This window comes from Hypanus sabinus, chromosome 3, assembly GCF_030144855.1.
Source record: "Hypanus sabinus isolate sHypSab1 chromosome 3, sHypSab1.hap1, whole genome shotgun sequence".
Lineage (NCBI taxonomy): Eukaryota > Metazoa > Chordata > Chondrichthyes > Myliobatiformes > Dasyatidae > Hypanus > Hypanus sabinus.
Window position 1 is genome coordinate 140,826,398 of NC_082708.1, and position 22,694 is coordinate 140,849,091.

The 22,694-nt window shown below is 40.1% G+C and overlaps 1 protein-coding gene across 8 annotated transcripts in view; it reads right to left on the reverse strand.

Moving 5' to 3' along the window:
- The window catches only part of LOC132391695 (protein Jade-1-like), a 157,610-nt gene that overhangs the window by 126,682 nt on the left and 8,234 nt on the right, over positions 1–22,694 (reverse strand). Inside the window, exon 2 of one of the 8 annotated variants that reach the window (XM_059965224.1) lies at positions 18,610–18,705. The exons of the other annotated variants lie outside the window; for them this stretch is intronic. Within the exon in view, the coding sequence (XP_059821207.1) occupies positions 18,610–18,640 (31 nt within the window). The 5' untranslated portion in view covers positions 18,641–18,705. The remainder of the gene's footprint in view (positions 1–18,609; positions 18,706–22,694) is intronic. 8 annotated transcript variants of the gene reach the window in all.

A 22,694-nucleotide genomic window follows, 5' to 3' on the forward strand; every position in this document is an offset into this window, starting at 1 on the left:
GGCAGGGTCAATGAAGAAAGAAGATAGGAAGAGACAGGTGGAAAAGGAAAGGGGCTGGAGAAAAATGAATCCAATAATGAGAGGACAGTGGACCTTGGACCATGGACCCCTCCAATAGATGCCACCTTACTAGCTAAATTCCCCTAGCATTTTTGTGTTGCTCAGAATTTCCATCATCTGCAGAATCTCACCTTTATGATCTTCCATAAACTTCAGTTCCCTGCCATCCCTTAAAAATGATGATCCTCAAGCTATCCGCATATCTATCGATGTCTGCCATAAACATATTCAACAAACAAGCCATGACGGGGGGACAATTCCAAAACTCAACAATAAGGTACCTACAGGATCTTGTACAAAATTCAAAAAGAAAGCTAGAATCTTTTCCCAACAGCAGGGGAGTGTAAAGCTAGAGGGCACAGGTTGAAGGTGAGAAGGAAGAAATTTGCAGGAAGTTCTGAAAGGTCAGATTTACAGACATACTATAACGGTTATCTGGAACAAGATGCCAGAGAAAGTATTGGAGGTGGGATTTATTACAACATTTAAAAAGCATTAGCGCGGATATATGCACAGGAAGGGAGCAATGCAGGCAAATGGGATTAGCAATAGATAGACACCAGAATCAGATTTAATATCACCAGCATATGTTAGGAAATTTGTTAACTTTGCAGCAGCAGTACAATGAAATACACGACAAATTTTTAAAAATGAATTAATGTAAAAGAAGTTGATTTTGAGCAGACATCTTGCAACCTCTGTAATGACAAAATCCGACACTGCTTTTATGATCCCGACTTAATCAAACACACCACCTTCAAACACACTACCACCGCAACATGAGATCAAGTATTGCAATTAGTACAGGCAAGGTGGCCCAAAGCAATCTGTTTTGGTGCTGTACATCTATGATTTATAATATTTAGTGTGAAGGATTCTGTCCTTGTCTTATAAATATCTAACCACTATTTCAAGTCTGTGATATCAAGTGCAGACTTGAGCCAAGAGAAAATCATCCTGATCTCTAACCCTGTATACATGGAGAATTTAATCTTTCAATAGAATGCTTCCCTTTCTTCTAAAATCTAGGAAATATATGCCTAGGCAACTTAATCTCAACCATCTCAGGAATCAGGTTGAACAAACCAAGTCCTCCACAATACACTGGTATGTCATTCGCAGGATGCTTTGTCAGGAACAGAAATTGCTGGTGGAATCAGCACTGAAGTGGTTACTTACAACACAGCTATGTCAAACCTAATGGAGGACTTCTACAGCAATGGCTTAGTGTGGAAAGAACTGCAAAGTCTGGCAACGCTGGCAGATTGACTCTTTTGGTTGTTCAATCAAAGGTTTAAGAATCAAAGTGCATTTATTATCAAAGAATGTACCAATTATACAACCTTGAGATTTGTTTGCTAACAAACAATCACAAAGCAAGGAGCCCAAAAGAACCCAATTAAAAAATAAGACGAACCCCCTCCCTCCCCCCCCCCCCCACCGTGTCCAGAGGAGAGGTGAAAAAATTCACAAATCATCTAAACACTAGAAGAGAGTAACAATTACAGCATTCCAAACCAAATTGGGTCCTTAAATTCAAATCCCCGGAGTAGGTCCAATGTCTCGGTATTCAGTTCATCATATTAGCAGGGCAAATCACCACAAAGTTCGCAGACACGAAGCACAGCAGCTGGGACAGTCTCACAGTCTTAGTGTGGCAGAAAGAGGCGCTCCCAGACCATCTGGGCTGGCATTTAAATTGTCTGAATCTTGCACTGGAATCCAGCCCCAGCACAGTCAATCGTCCCAGGCCTAGATTTTGCTGCTGGAAAAGCCATTTTTGACCTCTCTAAACAGTCTTGGCACCCAGAGCAATCCAACCTCACCCGACACCCTGCCTTCCAGTCTATCTGGGCCGATATTACCCGATTGTGCAAACAGCGGATTATACCTCGCATTAGGACCCAGGACTCGCCACAGCGAACCGCTCAGGGCCCAGAGCATGCTACCCAGCAATTCACTTCAGACCTAGATTTCTCTACTGAAGAAGCTGTTCTCAACCTCTCCGAATCAGCTCAGCGCTCAGAACAATCCACCCTCACACCTGGGCAAGCTGGGCTAGCACTGGAACTCCTCTGTCCCATCTTCTCCCCTCCGAATTGTTCACTCCAACCAGCGTGGCTTCAACTCCAACTGCAGCAATTTTCAAGCACACATCTCAAAACTTCACTTTGTCTTCGCTCGCCTCTTCATTATCCGTGGTAACAGTTTACCACAATTTACTTCAGAAGAAGTGTTATTAATGTTTTTTTTAAATCAAATTCCTTTTCCTTCAAACCACCAGTAAGCTGTCACACATCTTCTGTGGTCCTATCTTAGACAGGAAGATCTCTCCTTTTGTAGCAGCTGCTTGTTCTCTGCAGCACAGCAGAGGCCGTTCTTATGAAGCACAACTCCCTCTTGAACAGATTTGCTTCAGGTGTATCTACTGATTCAATGTCTTCCCAGTTTTTAGATGTAATGATGAATTTCTTCAGGCAGGTTTCTCATCATCTCCACTGATGGAAGCTGGGGGGGGGGGGGGGGGGGGGGTGGCGCGGTTCTGAGAGACAACAACTTTCCTCACGTTCAGCAGATGATGAGAGATTACAGGATCAGGGCAGTCTGGCAACATTATATCTCCACCCCCACATCGGAGTAGGAAGGGGCTGGGGCCTTCACATTAATCCTCCCAGACAGCCTCTGTGTCTTCCCATAATCACGTGGCTTACCCCAAGTTGAGGTGGCTATTTCATTGCAGAGGCTCCACTGAAGATTAAAGGTTTACACACGATATAGCAGTCCACATTCCAGGAAAACACTTTTCCTGAAGTACCCGAGATTCCAGGCCAGTAGGTAAATCAGCTCCCTACGCAGTAGCACAAAGGAGGGCAACAGTGGACCCAGAGGTGATCTCACCAATCACACATCTTCAGCTGTACTACAACTCTTTGTAATGAAGGCTAACTACCATTCACCCTCCAAATATCCATACAATCTGCATGTTAACTTAATAGGATATATAATCCCTTTAAATATCAACATTAAACAGAAATTCATACTTTTAAAAACTCTATTTTTCTATTTTCCTACCAAATAGATAGCTTCATATTTCCACATGATAAAATTCTTCCCATTTGCACTTGTCTACACCCCAATGCTATCTGCATCTTCCTATCTTCCTTCCCCTTTTTCAAATTGTCCTCTCCCTGCTCCATTCCCACCCTCAGACCACAATAGAGATGCACAACAGATTCACACTTATTATTATTCACAGGTCATGAAATTTGTTTTTTTTTGCAGCAGCAGTAGTACAACGCAATATATAAAATTGCTACAGCACTATGCAAAAGTCTTAGGCAACCTAGCTATAATACACACACACACACACCTAAGACTTTTGCTCAGTACTGCACTGACTCCTCAACTACACAATACACAAGAACTAAGAGTAGCAGCAGGCCAGCTGGACCCACAGGCCTGCCTCATATTCAATACAATCATCATTAATAGGCCACAGGCCTCCATTCCTCTTTGCAACAGTTCTCAATGCCCCAGCCTTGCAAATATGTTTAAATACAGAACATCCAGTCATCCACAAGGCTCTAAGATGGAGAATTCCAGAAAACTTCTGGAAGAAAAGATAGTCACAGGCAGCTCAGTTTTAAAATGCGCACTCTAATCTTGCAACTACACTCAGTGGCCACTTTCCAAAGTATGCCTGTACACCTGCTCATTAATGCAACTATCTAATCAGCCAAACATGTGGCAACTCAATGTATAAAAGCATGCAGACACAGCCAACAGTTTCAGTTGTTGGTCAGACCAAACATCAGACTGGGGAAGAAATGTGATCTAAGCTTTGACCATGAACACAGGCCCATAATCCCTTATCCGAAATCCTTGGGGCCAGTTGCATTTCGGAATTCAGAATTTTTCCGATTTCAGAATCCCTCCTTATTGGTTCCAGGACCCCCTTGCGGATACCAAAAAACACATATGCTCGAGTCCCTTATTTAACAGTATGGGCGGACTTTAGGACCTGGCGGAGCTCCAGACCTATGCACATCCTCCCATATATTTTAAATCATCTCCAGATTACTTATAATCCGTAATATAATGTAAATGCTATGTAAATAGTTGTTATACTGCATTGTTCAGGGAATAATGACAAGAAAAAAACATTCAATAAAATATAAAAATATACAGCTTCAAACAGACCAAATCAAACACAAGTAAATTACATATTGGAATAAATGTAGAACGTCACTATCACTATAAAACTTCAGTAACTTCTCTTTCTTTTAATCATATACAGTGGTAGTTCCGACACCATATTCTTCAGTAAGACACCGCACAGACACACCACGATCAAGCTTCTGCAATAACTCCACTTTCTGCGTTGTTGATAATGATAGATGCTTCCTTCTCTTTTTCTCATTGTTATCCACAGGGGTATCTGAAGCTCTTTTTGACATTTTCACAGTGAAATTAAACACAAAGTCAACAGTGAACACAAAATATCAGCGAACAGCAAATGCACGTGTAACCAGTTCGAGCGCTGAGCCACAACTGACGTCTGGCGGCCTCTGCTAGTGTTGTGACATCACACCTGAGTGACGTCAGCTGTTGGCGAATAAAACTTCGGTTTTCGGAGCTTTTTGGATTTCAGAATTTCAGATAAGGGATTGTGGACCTGTGATTGTTGGTGCCAGATGAAGTAGTTTGAATAGCACTGAAACTGCAAGTTACTTGGGATATTCATGCACAACAGTCTCCAGAGTTCACGGAGAATGGTGCGAGAAACAAAACATCCACAGACCCCCAATTCTGCAGGCGAAAACACCTTGCTAATGAGAGAGGTCAGAAGCCACTCAGATAACCACACGTCACAAAAGTGGTGTGCAGAAGAGCACATCCTAATGCACAACACATCAAAACCTGAAGTGGATGGGCTACAGCGACAGAAGCCCTCACTGAGTTCCACTCCTGGAAACTCAACAATAATGTTGCCACTGAGTATGTCCCCACATTCAAATCTGTCCCACCAGGGAAACATCTCAAAATCTATTTTGCCCTCTGCTGCTAGACTCTTTTGCAGCACAATCACTTGCACTCTACACTCCAAAGATGAGAAACCTAGTTTTTCTAGTCACTCATGACAGGATAACCTTTGCACTCTTGGAATTAAGCCAACGCATCTTTCTTGTACTATCTAAATGCTAGTACATGCTTTTTATGTAAGGGGTCTAAAAACTGCACACAATCAGTTGATAAGTTTTGGAAATAGTTAAAGATCCCTTTGGATTCCCAGCTATCCACTGAGAAGTGACCTATTGATTCTTCCCCTATTTTCTATCAATTAACTTCAATGACTATTTGTGTTCTGAAGTGCTCTATTACTTCTTCCACATTCTCTCTCCCTCTCTCACCCCCACAGTACGTACGATAACCTCACAACATGGAGCTCTCTTTAAAGACAGGACTGTGCTTGCTAAAATCCAATCCACAGAAAATGTTCCAAACTCCGGGAGGAGCAGAAAACAAAATAAACAAACACAAATCAATGGATGCATTGTACTTGGGTTTTCTGAAAAAATTCAAGACTATCTTTTCAATAATTAAACCACCTGTGAAAGATCACTGAGCTCCATAATATCTATAAATAAACTGCATGCAGTTTTTAAACAAAAACTAATCAACTAATCACACTAAGAGTCATAGTACACACTTAGATGGCACACTAAAATAAACCACTCAAACTTTACAATTTTAATTGTGATACAGTTAGGACAAATAACTCCACAATGGAGCTTGTTTTGATTATTGCCTTCTAAGGATTATTGCCTTCTGCAAGGAAAACAGTTTCTTTTAACCCGATGCCACACTTCCATCTTTAATCCCAAACAGTTGTCATTAAGTCTAAATGATGTGACAGTAGAACTGACGCACACAGTAATGCATTTCCAATAATCAGATTATTTCTAACGCTGCATTAATTTAATGACTTTTTAAATGGAATGAAAGTGTTGAGAACATCTGGCTGAACATCATCAGAATAATGATTTAGTTTTACTATACCTTATTTGAACAACTCCATGTGCACTACCCCAACGTGTACACATTGATACCTCCTAAATACAAAAATTTCTTGCCTTATCATACAGTTTAAAATTTGCAAATACAACTTAAATGGATGTGCACGTCTGTTGGTGAAATGAGGTACTGTATACTGCTGCCACTTCTAAAGTTATACTCCACATTAGTGCATCAACTTTCTGTCCCTTCAAACATCTGGGAACAAAAGATGTCAATTTGAACTAAATGATACTGTGTCTTTCTCATCAAGACAAACAAGGCATCTTTGAATTTTGATCCACTTGCAGTCCCCTCCCACACCCCCTCCCCCAACCACCATTCAGCACTGGCTTGCTTTAAAATAACTTCATCCTGAAATTATCCTTTAGGGAAGGCCAATCCAGAAAGGAAACAGTACGGGTGTGTTTTCTCCATGAATTGCCAACTGGACAAAGTATCGAAGCATCACAATACAACACTGAGTTAGGTTTTAGGAAATAAAGGTGAAGTTTAAAGGAGGAGTAAATTCTGCTTTGATGGTGGACGAATGGGTATGAAGCGGGATCGGGGCAAGAAAATGAAAGGGGGCAGTTTTGAAATCAAACAGGCTGTTGTCTTATCAAAAGTACAGGGAATCACTAGAGCACTAATGACATGTCAAATCTGACCAGAAAGCATCCAAATGGCTGACAGAATAAACAATTGTTTTAATTTTAAGCTTATTTTAGGTTCCTAAGATTCTATCTTCATTTCAGTTCAGGCAAGTGTTTACTCTGAAGAACTGACAGCCTTTGAGGGGTGAGTAACACCGGGATTTATGGTGTGAAAATTATTACCAATTGTTAAGTACCTGTCTACGGTAAAATATCAAGCAGGCTACTTGGATTATATGAAGTTGCTCCTCCTCCTGGAGAGTACCCTTATCGTAGCAAAATAGGAAGCCATGGACAAACATATCGGAACAGGAATAGGGACTGTAATTAAAATGGTTGGCTATCGGGAGACTTTACTGTTGGTGGATGGAAGGGAGATGCTCGACAAAGTGTTCCCCAACTTACGTTGCGTCTCACCAGTGTAGAGGAGGCCACATCAGATATAACAGATGACCCCAACGGATTTGCAGGTGAAGTGTTGTCTCACCTAGGAAGACTGGGGCCCTGAATGGAGGTGACGGAGGAAGTGAATGGGTAGGTGTGGCACTCCTTCCACTTACAGAGTTAAGTTTAGTTATTACAGTTGGCCAGTAAGGTAAAATACAAATGATTTTTTTAAAAAAAACTATAGATGCCTACAATCCAAAATAAAAAGAGAAAATTACAGAAAATATTCAGCAAATCAGGTCATATCTGTGGGGAAAAATGTAGTTAATGACGCAAAATTTAACTCTGTTCCCCACCCCCCACCCTCAGATGCAGCCTAACCTGTTGAGAATTTCAAGCACTTTGTTTTTATTTCTGGTAAAAAGCATACCTATGCTCAAGAGCTTTGATCACTTCTAGGAAAAGAGGGGACAAAGCGATTAAAAGAATGTTGGCTGCAGAGTGATGAAACGGTCTTCTAAGGACAATTTTTTAAATATAGATTTGAGGGCAAAACCTATGAGTATCGTGGATATGCAGGTATCTTGTCCACGTTTCTCAAGCTTTAGCAATGCCTAGTGTGCACGTAAGCAGTAGAATTGATGGGGATGTGGGCAGAATAGTTTATTGGGAGAATTATTAGGTGGAATGGGATTACTCTATAAACCAGCATTGGCTTGAGGGGCCAGAATGACCGCCTCCTAGTACGTCATAAGTGAATAAATTTGAGTGAAAATTCCTGATGAATCCTACTTTACAACTGATCTTTATAAATCGCTTTGGTACATAGAATGATGTTTCAGTCCAGGTGATTTAACCAGTAATATTCAAGAACCAAAATTCCGTACTAAATATTGGCTGGGTTACCAGATAGTTGCACTGTCATTTTCAGTAGTTTTAAAGGATCGTTTGCAACCAATTTAAATGTATATTAGTCATCCAAATGAATGAAGGCCAATAACTCTAAACTGTGAAATTCTCAGATCAGTGCAACTCTTACACTGTCCAATCTTCTCTCGGAAGATAATGATCTGACATTTGGAATGAGAAGAACATGAGGGTAACTCTGAAATTTATAGCATAGAAAATGTGAGAGGAATAACAAATTCTGAAGTAGATGTAAAGTTAAATGAATTCCAGAAGTCGATACGATAGGTAGTTTGTTCCTCCACACGATGTGTTACGATCCTCACCAACTGAATTCATTGCACTAAGCTTGTGTGCTTGTCATGGCAATGAATTCAGGAGAAAAAGGAGCCGAATGAATTTTAAAGCATATTAATTTTAAGAAGGCATATAATTACAGCTATAGCAATCTCTCTGGCACTGAATTTTTAAGAGTGTGGGGGCCTCATTCTTCAGAAAAGTTAATGAGCTTTGAAAATTTTAAAATTTAGTTCTAAGTTTTAGAACCACATACATTTCCATCATATTTATAGTTCCTGTTTTGTGTTTGTTGGTTCAAGATCTGCACAGCTCAGTTATAAGGATTTTCAGTCCGAGGGCATAGAGATGCCACCTGTCACACAAGCCTAGATCTCTTGTAAGGCCACTTCGCATGGAAATTTATAAATTAAGTGTTTGTGGGTATGAGATCAGTGAATCAAGCAAAAAGGCCCATCCCTTTGTCACTGATAACATTCCTTTAAAGCTTATAGCTAGAAGACCTCAGAAGACCAAACTGAAGATGTGGAACAGAAATCAAATTCCACTTTGAAAACTTCAAGTAGCTTGCATCCCATTTTAAAAGGGGATTTAAAAAAATTAATTTATTTCAAATTAACTTATTTATCCAATATTTTGCCCAGTAGGAAATATCAGCAAAGTTAAATTCAGATGAATATTTGTGCCAAAAATCACCTCAAAGGCCATTCACTTTCTATTGTTTTCAGAATTAATAATTTCCAAGCATCCTTTCATTCGAGAAATGATACTTGGTGAGTAACCGTTGTGAGTGATTGTTTTACAAGGGAAAGAGTGTAGCATGAATGGCATCGATGCTTCACTACCAGATGAACTCAACACCTTCTATGCACACTTTGAAAGGGAGAATACAACGACAGCTGTGAAGATCCCTGCTGCACCCGATGACCCTGTCATCTCTGACGCAGAGGCCAATGTTAGGCTGTCTTTAAAGAGAATGAAATCTCACAAGGTGAAAGGTCCCGATGGAGTACCTGGTAAGGCTCTTAAAACCTGTGCCAACCAACTATTGGGTGGATTCAAGGACATTTTCAACCTCTCACTGCAACGGGCAGAAGTTCCCACTTGCTTCAAAAAGGCAACAATTACACCAGTGCCGAAGAAGAAGAATGTGAGCTGCCTTAATGACTATCGCCCAGTAGCACTCACATCGACAGTGATGAAATGCTTTGAGAGGTTGGTCATGACTAGACTGAACTCCGGCCTCAGCACCGACCTGGACCCATTGCAATTTGCCATCGCCACAACAGGTCAACGGCAGACACAATCTCATTAACTCTCCACACAGCTTTAGACCAGGTGGCTCAAATACCATCTACAAATTTGCTGACGATACAACCATTGTTGGTAGAATCACAGGTGGTGACAAGACGGCGTACAGGAGCGAGATATGCCAACTACTGGAGTGGTGCCACAGCAATAACCTGGCACTCAATGTTAGTAAGACAAAAGAACTAATTGTGGGCTTCAGGAAGGGTAAGAAGAAGGAACACATACCAATCCTCGTAGAGGGATCAGAAGTGGAGAGGGTGAACAGTTTCAAGTTCCTGGGTGTGAAGATCTCTGAGGATCTAACCTGATCCCAAAATATCAATGCAGCTATAAAGGCCGCAAGACAGTGGCTATACTGTATTAGGAGTTTGAAGAGATTTGGCATGTCAACAAATACACTCAAAAACTTCAATAGTTGTACCGTGGAGAGCATTCTGACAGGCTGCATCACTGTCTGCTGGACCGGCTGCTGGCACAATTGCATCAGCGCCGGACTCCGGAGCGAAGGCTCCCAAGTTCAAATCCAAGTTGGGTCACCCCTGAGCATGCTTTCCATCCTTGCTGGGCGAGCGTCCAGCTAGCCACTCAGTCTCATTAAAAAAAAACACAAGTCAGGAACGTTCATACCTTGACCCGGTTAATCCGAAAGGAGACCAATCCTGACACCACGTGCCAGACAAGAACGGCTGACTGTCTGGTGTACACGCTTTTAAAAAAAAACTGTCTGGTATGGAGGGGCTACTGCACAGGACCAAAAGAAGCTGCAGAGTTTGTAAATCTAGTGAGCTCCATCTGGAATACTAGCCCACAAAGTACCCAGGATATTTTCAGGAAGCGGTGTCTCAGAAAGGCAGTGTCCATTATTAAGGACCTCCAGCACCCAGGGCATGCCCTTTTCTCACTGTTACCATCAGGTAAGAGATACAGAAGCCTGAAGGCACATACTCAGCAATTCAGGAACAGTTTCTTCCCCTCTGCCATCCAATTCCTAAATGGACATTGAATCTCTGGACACTACGTCACTTTTTACAGTATTTCTGATTTTGCATGTTTTTAAAAATATATTCAATATATGTAATTGATTTACTTGTTTTTTTTAAATTTTATTTACAATTATTATTTCTCCTCTCTGCTAGATTATGTAGTGCTGCTGGTAATTTAATAAATTTCACATCACATGCTGGTGATAATAAACCTGATTCTGATTTCAAAATTCTAGGGGACTGGATGTCTAATACCAGAAGGCATGCATTTAAGCTGAGAGGGGCAAGTCCAAAAATGCGCTGGGCAAGCTTTTTTTTCCTTTTACATTGAGGGTAATAGCTGACTGCAATGTGCTACCTGGAGTGGCAGTGGTAGCAAATATGACAGAGGTATTCAAGAGGGTCTAGATAGACACATACTTGTACAGAGAATGGAAGGACATGGGCACCGTGTAGACCAGGCATGGGCAAACTACAGCCCGCGGGCCATATGCGGCCCGTTAAGCCTTTTAATCCGGCCCGCAGAATTTGATGAAATTATATTAATAAACCTTGTTAACGTTTTTTCCCCACAATTCTGGCGTTTTCCCAATAGATGACGCACTCTATATACATTGACCTTTGTTGAGGTGCAGCGTATTACTCCACATTTATGCTTTACTCTTTGTTCGGCTCGACCTATTTGTGTGAACAGGCGTTCAGCGTCTTGAACATCAACAAAGCCAGCCACAGATCCAAGTTAACTGACCAACACCTCAGATCCATCCTGAGAATCGCCACAACAAAACTAAATCCAGACTTCAATGCGCTGGCTAAAAAGGGAGACCAACAACACTGTTCCCACTGAAATTAAAAATGTTTCTTCGTTGTGTTATGTAAAAAATGCATTTGAAAATATTTTTTTCAATAAGCCTTACATGTTACATGTCATTTCTGTTAAGTGATGGACATGAGTAGTGCGCAGGTGCACGTACGTTCTCAAAATAAAAAATGCGCTCCAGATCAAATAACGCGCTCCGCATACTGGCGCGCTGTCAGTGTTCTGTCTTTGTGCTGGTCATTGTTGAGTTTTGGCACAGGGGACAATTGAATAAGAAGGAGCAGGACATGTAGACCTGCATCTCCTACTGTTTTTGAAATAAAGACAGTCAGGAGGAGAGTGATGATGATAATATCTTGAAGGATAACAGAATTTTCAGTGCTTTAAAATAATAACTGTTACTATTAAAAAAAGCTGTATTTTATTCATTTAATTTTCAGTGTTTTAAAAGTTATTTCAATAAATAGCTAAATACCATGGGACTTCAAAGACAGATATTTTGTTGTAATGCATTTGTTCATTTTCAATTGAAATTAAAGCACATGTTTTCTACATATCCCATGATATTTTATTTTCTCTTATGAGGTGTATTACCAAAACACTCCGTCCATCTGCTCCTGGTCCGGCCCCCCTGTCAAATTTTAGAACCCTTTGTGACCCACAAGTCAAAAGGTTTGCCCACCCCTGGTGTAGCCAGAAGGCACTTAATTACTAAGAGCCTGTTCCTGTGCTCTGAGTTAAACACTATGCTCCCACAGACATGGACAGTCACCACATCAAACTGCTGGATGCCACACATATGCATCAACAGGGCAGTCAAGTGACTCCTGATGTCGGCTGGTGAACACTGCTCCTCCCTCACCCTCCCCCCTCCCCCCACTGTACACTTTGCTAATCAGATGTCTCTGGCCACACCAAAAAGGATCCACTGCATGTTGGAGGGCAGGCAGAGACTGCCGCTCAAAGAAGAGATCACAATGGGAGAGGCGCTAAGGGTGCACCTTGAAAAGGAACAATAGAAGTGAACATCTAAGAAGGACCTCAGCAATGATTCCACAAACCAACACACTGCCTAGGTCTCTCAGCAATAAGTAAACAGGCCAGAAGTGAATGTTGAACAGAATAGGAAAATATAACTATTTATATCTCTGACGACAGGTCATTCAGCCTATTTAGTCTATGTGATCTCACAGAACTATCCCATATGCCCTATTATTCCCTGATAATCTACACTTTCTCTTATGGCCAAAGTATTTGACTAGACTTCCCAGTCACCCACCTAGATTAAATGGCCATTACCAGTAACCAATTAGCTTAACAACTGTCATGTGTTGGTACCTGGAAGGAGGGCAGTGCATCTACAGGAAATCAACATGGTCACAGGGAGAGCTCATGTTCTCCACACAGACAGCCGCCGAGGTCAAGATCGACCTGGGTCACTGGAGTTTTTAGGCTGTAGCCTTAACCAGTGAACCACCCTCTAATGAACATGCCATTTTGCTAACCCATCTTTTATAATAATGCAAACTCAGGTTATCCTATTTAGAACTAAAACAAAAAAGTCAAATGATGAAATATATCAACAAATTCCCTCTCTATTCTCCTTGTGTACACCTGGTCAACATTTTCACAGCCACACCAGACTGTATGACCTGGCTACAAAACCTCAACAATATTAGCTACGACAGCCAAATGACATTAACAACATAATAACACACAGGCCCTTGTCATAACTTACAAAAAGAAAAAAGTTAGAGTCATCAGTTCCTTCAGAATTGCTAAATCTTCTCCTGTGATTCAACAGATTAATGGCACTTCCGGCTGGGAATATACTACAAACTGTGCTAATCCACATAAAAGAGATATACAATTTCACTTTCCGTTTCAAAAAAAAAATTGCTGCATCATGTTTAAAAAGCAACAGATCAGGGCAGATAAAGGAAATGCGCAGTAGTTGCAATTCAGATTCCAACAGCTTCGGGTCAGCTGTCAATGTCAATGGCAACGCGCCTGACATTCCCTGTGAATCTGGCACTCCCCACTTCACAGTTCTCAACTAAGAGCAAAAATAAACAATCCAACAAGTGGATAAATATCGGACAGCTGCAGACTACAATAGACTACAGGGGGGACCTTTTCTCATTGACTGCTAGGTGGATTTTGAAGCTTGCTATGAGCCAGATAATGGTCAAGGACTTCGCAATTTCTCTTTAATTGTACTGTTCACTGAACTTGATGCCAAAAAAAAAATTGGGACATGGCTTTTTTCAGTAGACAAATGAAAAATTCCCATCTGATGCCAACAATAATTGATGACATTGACATCCGCACAACTTAACTGAACATTAAAATTGCAGCCTCTCTTTAGCAGATCGATGGCAGTGTTGCAATCATTTTCTAACTGAACCATGCATTGGGTAAGCAGACACATAGAGTCACAGTCTCTTGTCCTCCCAAAAGTTCCCTCATATCCTGCTAGCTCAAATGTCTAAACATTAACTCAGAGCATTTATTCTGTATGTTCTGCCAAGGTTGTAAATAAATCCTCGCAAGCACACTTCTTTGGAGAATGAATAAGTCTTGTATTATACTGTGCTGTTTTGCAAAATGAAAAAATAATCAGAAGGCTTTAAATGATGATAAGGGAAGAGGTCTCAAATTCCAGAAGCATTAGCTGGGGGTTGGAGACTGGATAAGGGGGAGTTATGAAGTAACTAATCATATATTGATGATCTATCAGCCCCAGAAACAGTTTGAAATCTGAAGAGTATCAATGCTTATTAAATTTTGAACTGAAAAAAAAAGCCATTTATCAATCTCACTAAGTAAGCACACTGAAGTCAAGTCTTCCAGGAAATGCTTGCTTTGTAACTTCCCAGATGCGGTTTTGAACGGAAGATTACCATTGTGCAAAGCAACTGTTAGTCTTCAAGATTTCAACTTTAGGGATACAGTGCAAGTGATCTGGCAATCAACCACAAAGCAGCTACTCCACTTATGCAAAGGAAAGATGCAATTTAGTTAAAAAGTAAAAACTCTAATTTCTTAAATCACAAAGACAAGGACCCTCAGTCCACCTAGGCATTGGTTTGCATGATGTAGAGAAAAAACTTCACATTCATACTGCACCTTCTGAGTCTTCAAGACATGGAAGCGCTTTATTTTTCAAAAATGAAGTTATAAACCCACAACAATCTCTACTTCTGATTTTCTATTCCTAAGTCTGAAGGAATTGCAAATGGATTCAAACCCTTCTAGATCTTGTAAGCTATCCTTAAAAATTACTGTAAGCTGACCTTTTAGCAGGGGTCTAACTATTCAATAATCAGCAGTGGGAGACTTCCCCAAGCCAAATGCCTTGGAACACAGATAATGTGCAGCTGAGATCAGTACAGACTAACAATCAAATCTGGCTCCTCCTCTTTAATGAAGTTTTGTGGTACAGACAATAGCGACTCAGCAACTTTAACCACAAATTCCCTGTTATTATTTTTTCTAGCGCATGCCCTCATGAAGTCATAATAAGAAATTCTTGTCAGCATTTCCTTCCTAAAATCAACAGTCACCAATAGCATCCAAACTACAGTTCTCATTAACAAATATTGGTCACTAAATGTGGACCTTCTGCCTGGATCTTGACATTTCATTTATTCTATTATTTTTATGAATATATTAAAAAATAAGCAACAAAACTTCAATTTCTGATTTACTAATATTAAAAAAAGCTGAAGATATTGTTTACTGGAAATGACTCAATGATATGAGCTACTCCTTCATACCAACAATGTCTTTACACAGTGAATGGTTATCCGACACCAGGATTGAACACTTTGCAGTCACGTACCAATATCCGACATATTTACCCACAACCCACACTACTGCTGCAACAAATTACAACCGCACATCACTTGGCTGCTTCATTCCCGCCAATAATTTAGCGATTATGCTTCAAAACACTGCTCCATTACAGCAGTGCTCTGATGTCTTGAAAGGTGCTATTCAAATGCAAGATTTTCTTCCTTACTTGCTTTCCTGACATGAGACGACTTATTTGGAAAGGGGAGCCACTTTATTATGTGCAGTTGTTCAACATGACAGGTCTGCATGCTTCAATTGTTTGTCATGGTATATTACATACTAGAGTACAACATAGTCTGCAGTTCTAGTCTCCTTACTTGAGGAAGGATATACTAGCTTTTGGAAGCAGTACAGAGGAGGTTTACCAGGTTTATTCCAGAGATGAGGGAATTAGACTATAACGAGAGATTGAGTCACCTGGGACTATACTCACTGGAATTCAGAAGAACGAGAGGAGATCTTATAGAAACATAAAATTATGAAAGGGATAGATAAGATAGAACCAGGAAAGCTGCTTCCACTGGTAGGTGAGACTAGAATTAGGTTTGGGGGAGTAGGTTTAGGACAGAGATGAGGAACAACTACTTTTCCCAGAGTGACAAATCTGTGGAATTATCTGCCCAATGAAGCTGTGGAGGCTACTTCAGTAAATATATGTTAAGACAAGATTGGATAGGTTTTTGCATACTAGGGGAATTAGGGGTTATGGGGAAAAGGCAGGTAGATGGAGATGAGTCCATGGCCAGATCAGCCATGATCTTATTGAATGGCAGAGCAGGCTCGACGAGCCAGATGACCTACTCTTGCTCCTATTTCTTGTGTTCTTAAAGCACTTTCTCAAACCATCAGAAGAACCTTTGTTATAGAAGGGACCAAATACAAATGATTCAATATATTCAAGGACATCAACAACCAACTTGAATAACAAAAACAAAAGTAGTTTGTTATTGCAGCTCAAGAACTTAGTTAACTGTTGCCATATATTTCAAAGAACAGCAAAATTTGAAGTCTACTTTTAAGTTGAATGAATTTATTCCAATCTTCGTGCACTTGATTATTTACATTGGTGAAAAATGTCTGGCCAAAGTTTATATGAACTATTTATACTCAGTGTATACAGCCAATCCAGAAAAAAAAATGCACACCATAAAAAGCTGGACAAGTTGACTGAGAAGCAGTTACCACTGGACAAATTCTTGTAACTTCTAAAAAACAGCCAATCCTGACCAACACTGGAAAATTCTACTCACTTGCTTACTTCACACAAGTTTCCAAACCAGTAAATAGAGTGGGGCTAGAAATAAAAAGCACACACACACACAAAATTCACTAACTACTCAACAAAAATTCGTCCAGTGGTAACTGCTTCTCAGTCAACAAGAACAACAAACTAGTTTGCACTTTTAGCCTGATTCAGAATAGGCAAGTTAAGAAACTGCAAGGGTAAAACCCTAATGGGAGGTACATACTGGCCTCCACACAGTATCCAGGATGTGAGATACAAATTAAAACTGGAGATAGAAAAGGCATGTCAAAAGGGCAATGTTACGACAGTCATGGGGGATTTCAATATGCAGGTTAATTGGGAAAATCAGTTTGGTGCTGGATCCCAAGAGAGCAAATTTGTAGAATTCCTCTGAGGTGGTTTTTTGGAGCAGCTTATGGTCACTAGGGGAAAGGCAATTCTGGATTGGGTGTTATGTAATGAACCAGTTTTGATTAGGAGCTTAATGTAAAGGAACCCTTAAAAGACAATGAGTAAATGGAATTAGAAAGGTATGAGAGAGGGGCTGTCCAAAGTTGATTGGAAGGGAACACTGGCAAGGATGATGGCAGAACAGCAATGGCCTTAGTTCCTGGGGGTAATTCAGAAGGCGCGAGATAGATACATCCCAAAGATGAAGTTGTTTCTAAAGGGAAAATGAGGCAACTGTGGGGGACTTGAAAAGTCAAAGACAGCATAAAAGCAAAAGAGAAGGCATATAATAGCAAAATTTAGTAGAAAGCTAGATGATTGGGAAGCTTTTAAAATCTAGCACAAGGTAACAAAAAAAAGCCATAAGGAGATGAAATATGAAGATACACTTCCTTAAAAGAAGATACCAAAAGTTTTTCAGATATACTGTACAAAGAATAAAAGAGAGTTGAGAGTGGATATCGGACTACTAGAAAATTATGATGACAAGATAGTAAAGGGGGACAAAGAAGTGGCAAACAAACTGTACATTCTGTGTCAATCTTCACCGTGAAAGACACTAGCAGAATACCAGAAATAAAAGGCAGAAGTGAGTGTAGTCGCTATTACTAAGGAGAAGGTGCTTGGGAAGCTGTAAAGCCTGAAGGTAGACAAGTCACCTGGATCAGCTGAATTACACCATGGTTCTAAAAGAGGTAGCTGAAGAGATTGTGGAGGCAAGCTCTTTCAAGAATCAATAGATTTTGGAATGGTTTTGAAGGTCTGAAAAATTGCAAATGTCACTCCACTCTAAGAAGGGAAGGAGACAAAAAAAATAGGCCAGTTAGCCTGACTTCAGTGGTTGGGAAGATGGTGGAATCCATCAGTAAGGATGAGGTTTCAGAGCACTTGAAGGCATGTATAAAGTAGGGTAAAGCCAGCACGGTTTCCTTAAGGGGAAATCTGCTGGAATTCTTTGAGAAAATAACAAGCAGGATATTCCATAAACACGAGAAAATCTGCAAATAGTGGAACTCCAAAACAACACACACACAAAATGCTGGAGGAACTTAGCATTTAAGGAGAAGAGTTAACAGTCAACATTTCAGGCCGAAACCCTCCAGTGTCTCTATCGATAATGTCGAAGGATGTTACCAAGGTTCTGTGTTTAAGGATTTGGACAATGGATTTTTTCAGTCCTACGGTTTTCATATTGTGTTATTGCTGTTTTTGCTCAGTTTTTTTTATGCAGGGGAAGAGAAGTTTGGGAGTTATGATGTTATCTGTTTTTGTTAGTTTTTTGTATGGGGAAGAGGATTTGAAGGCGGATGTTTTTGTTGTGTTTTGTGTAGGGGTAGGGGGGCTGGGGGTGTTGATGATCATGCTGCCATTCTTTTTTTGTATGGGGGGGTCGGTATGCTGTTTCTCTTTGAACTGACTTTTCTTTGTTTCGTGGTTATCTGGAGAAGAAGAATCTCAGAGTTGTATAATACATACATACATCAATAATAAATTAATATCTGAATCTTCGATCAGGTCTTGATGAAGGGTCTCAGTCCGAAACATTGACAGTTTACTTTTTTTCTATAGACGCTCCCTGACCTGCTGAGTTCCTCCAGCATTTTGCATGCATTGCTGTCAGCGGATGTTGTGTACTTGGATTTTCAGGAGACCTTTGACAAGGTGCTACAAAAGAGCCTGCGTAACAAGATAACAGTCCATTGTATTATAAGAAAGATACCAGCATAGATAGAACATTGGCTGACAAACAAGAGGCAAAGAGTGGGAATAAAGGGCACCTTTTCTGTTTGGCTGCCAGTTACTAGTGGTATTCACAGGGGTCAGTGTTGGATTAGTTTCTTTTCACATTATCTTTCAATGATTTGGATGATGGAATCAATGGCTTTGTAGCCAAGATTGCAGTCAATACAAAGATACATAGAGAGCCAGGTAGTGTTGAGGAAGCAGAGGGTCAGCAGAAGTCTTGGAAAATGGGCAAAGAAGTGGCAGATGGAATATCGAGTATGGAAGTGTATGGTCATGCACTTTGGTAGAAAGAATAAAGGCATAAGCTATGTTCTAACCAGGGAGAAAATTCAAACATCAGAGGTGCAAAGGGTCTTCAAAGTCCTTGTGCAGGATTCCCTAAAGGTTAACTTGCAGGTTCAGTCGATAATAAGGAATGCAAATGCAATTTTGGCATTAATTTCACGGTAACTAGAATGTAAATGAAAGGATGTAATGCCAAGACTTCATAAAGCATTGGTCAGACCACATTTGGAGCACTGTGAGCAGTTTTGAGCCCCTTATCAGAGAAAAGATGTACTAGCACTGGAGGAGGTCCAGAAGAGATTCATAAGAATGACTCCCGGAATGAAAAGATTAACATCAGAGGAGCCTTTGATGGCTCTGGGTTTGTATTCACTAGAGTTTAGAAGAATGAGAGAGGATCTCATTGAAACCTATTGGACATTGAAAGACCTATATAGAGTGGATGTGGAAAGACTATTTCCTATAATGGGAAAAGTCTCAGAATAGAAGGGTGTCCACTTAAAACAGATGTGAAGAGGAATTTCTTTCACCAAACGGTAGCGGAATTCATTGTCACAGGTGGCCATGGAGGCTAAGCCATTGGGTAAATTTAAAGCAGAGGTTGATAGATTCTTGATTAGTCAGGTGGTCAATGGTTACGGGGAAAATAGGGTTGAGAGTAATAACAAATCAGCCATGATGGAATGGCAGAGCAGACCCTATGGCCTAATTGTGCTCTTATGTCTCATGGCCACCTTAATTCTCTTCACTGTCATCTCCTTCCTCCATCATTAAATTTGCATCTTTATCTACGGCATTGAATATGTCTTCTAATACTAGGAAGTCTAATGAAACCATTACCTTCATATCAGGTTCAGATCAATATATTTATCATTTGTACATTGAAAGATACAGTGAAATGCATTGTTTGCATTAATAACATAACCCAAGGACGTGCAGGAGGCAAATGTCCGCCACACATTCCAGCACCAACATGCCCACCTTGCTCACTGAAGAACACAAGCAATAATAACTATGAATGAAATAATACCAGTCAAAACATATGCTTCCATAAATTCCATCCCTGGCTCTATAGATGTCCGAGTCTGAACCTGCTATCAGTTTCATCTCTAGGCATACTAACTTCCACCTCAAAAGTAATACATACTCAGCCTGAGCATACAATTCATCTGCAGCTAAAGCTCTTGTTCCCATGTTTGAATAGGTGAGGTTCGATCTACCCAGTCATCCTCTCAACCTTTAATCAAAATACTGTTCTCCATATTTTACCAAACCTCATCCTAATTATTGCCCATGGTTAAGTTAAAAAAATGATTAACTTTAAAATCATTGATGGCCATAATCAATGTTAGCCTGTCAACTTCACAAGAACTTGTGCTCTTTGAACTCCTTTGTGCCAATCCTGATTTTAATTGCTCCTCCAATGTCATCTTTACCTTCGACTGCTGAGGACCCAAGTTCTAGAACTTTCGTTCTAAAATGCTACTTCCTCACTTTTCTCCTTTAAGACACTCCAAAAAACAATAGGGTATTTTGCAGATACAATACAGTCTTTTAAGAGACTCCAAGATAGGTAGATGGAGCTTAGAAAAATAGAGTGCTATGGGGAATCCTAGGTAATTTCTAAAGTACATGTTCCGCAGAGCATTATGGGCCAAAGGGCCTGTATTGTGCTGTAGGTTTTCTATGTTTCTAAAACCAATTCTCATCTGTTCTAATAACTCCTCATGTGGCATACGTCAAATTTGGTTTGTCAGTCCACCATGAAACATCGTTTTCAGCATTTTAAAGTAGCTTTAGAAGGATAAAGTAGCACTGCAATGTCGGTCCTACTAACCAGAGGTATATGACCTGGTCCATGTCCCCTAAAAACTCAGCAATACCTTAAAAGTTGGTTGTGCACTAAAAAGCAACAGTTTTTAAAAATGCATATGCTTTGACTTCCCATAAACCAGCAGCTTTCACACTGAAAGTCATTTAAAATGATATTCCAGGATAATTTGAGGCACATGCTTAAAATCCAGGTTTCAATTACACAGCTCTATTTCATATACACTTGGACAGTGTAAGGCTACCCACTCTACACACAGCAAATCCTATGAGCTTTCCCTATCTTACTGCACTATAATCTGCTATTAGTAAGTAACCAACTGCAAACTTCTCTGCAGCAACCCCGTTAAAATACATCTTTACCGGTACTCAAAATGGATTACAGGCAGCATTTAAAACTGATACACACTTACATGCACTGAAAGTAAGACACTCACATTTTCCACTTACTAAAAATGATTGCTCTTGAGTTTTTAAGGCTTGGGTTCCTCCAGTTTGTATGGACATATGAAGGTAAGTAAATGCTGTAAACATGCTCCAAACCACAAGGGTCACACAACAGCAGCAGCAGATGGACACCCTCCCTTCTTTTCTAGCCAGCATAACATTAACAAAATATACTTCTGAAAATTAATTTAAGTGCAAAGAAGCAACGTCATACCAATTTGACTGCATGGTAATTCAGCATCAATTTTAATTTTTTAAAAAGTTAATTTTACCACCAAATGACACAACCACACACACAAATTATTAGTACAGAAGATTTGTTGTTTTAAAAGTCGAAATTAATCCAACAACGTGATGAATGGGTGGAACGCAAACTGAAGCTGTGTAGTGTCAGATCTCTGTATTATCCATACAGTACTGCCTTATGCTTCAAAAATTATTTAAACTGCTTTACTCTTAACTAATTTGTTTCTCTTTAAAAATATTAAAATACTGAATGGAATGTTTTGTTTCTGAATCACCAAGGTACCTCAACTCAGTGGAATTCTGAACTTCCTCACCTACAAAATTCCCGCTGATTAAGTGATGTCATTGAACTGTACTGGAACAAGTCTGGCCTCATATGGAAATTGTTTCTTGACTATAGCTAGCACACGTGCACGCCTTGATATCAGAAACTCAGCTGCAATTACAGGAGCTAGAAAATGAAGCTAAAACTGTAACAAGTACATAGTTCAGTCTCTTGGCTCAAGGTCTATACATAGCTGGAAGCAAACTAGACGGGTTTGCCAAGCACAACTACTGAAGCACATGAAGGAATCCAATTAATAGTTTATACTATGACCAAACTTAAACTTTTCCTCTGTAGCAAAAATAATGTGAGCTTATACCTTTGAGCTAGTTTTGATAAACTACATTCCAAAAACTGTCATCACTACCATTCTTAACTAACATCATATATTCCATTTTAATGCAGTCAACAGTTCCAGAATAAGAATCTGGCAAGTAATCTTTCCTCAATCAGACAGTATTAGAGACATGACAAAGAACATCCAACACTGGACATGTAAATCCAACAGTGGACAGGGAGGCAGGGCACGATCAGTTTCAAATGTGGTGCTTCTCACTGTCAACAGCCACACAACACACACAGACAGACAGCCTAGGCTGTGACAAAGGCAACAGCAAAGACCTAAAGTTTGGCCACAGGAGAATTTAAAGAAACAAACACACAATTAATCAAAGCCTTGGATTGCTGGACTCAAAATAAAAATGGAACAAACAAAACCAGAGGATGGTGTGACTCACAAAGTGTAACAGTCTATTTCTCTGTCCTTTTCTAAATTTCAGAAATCTTC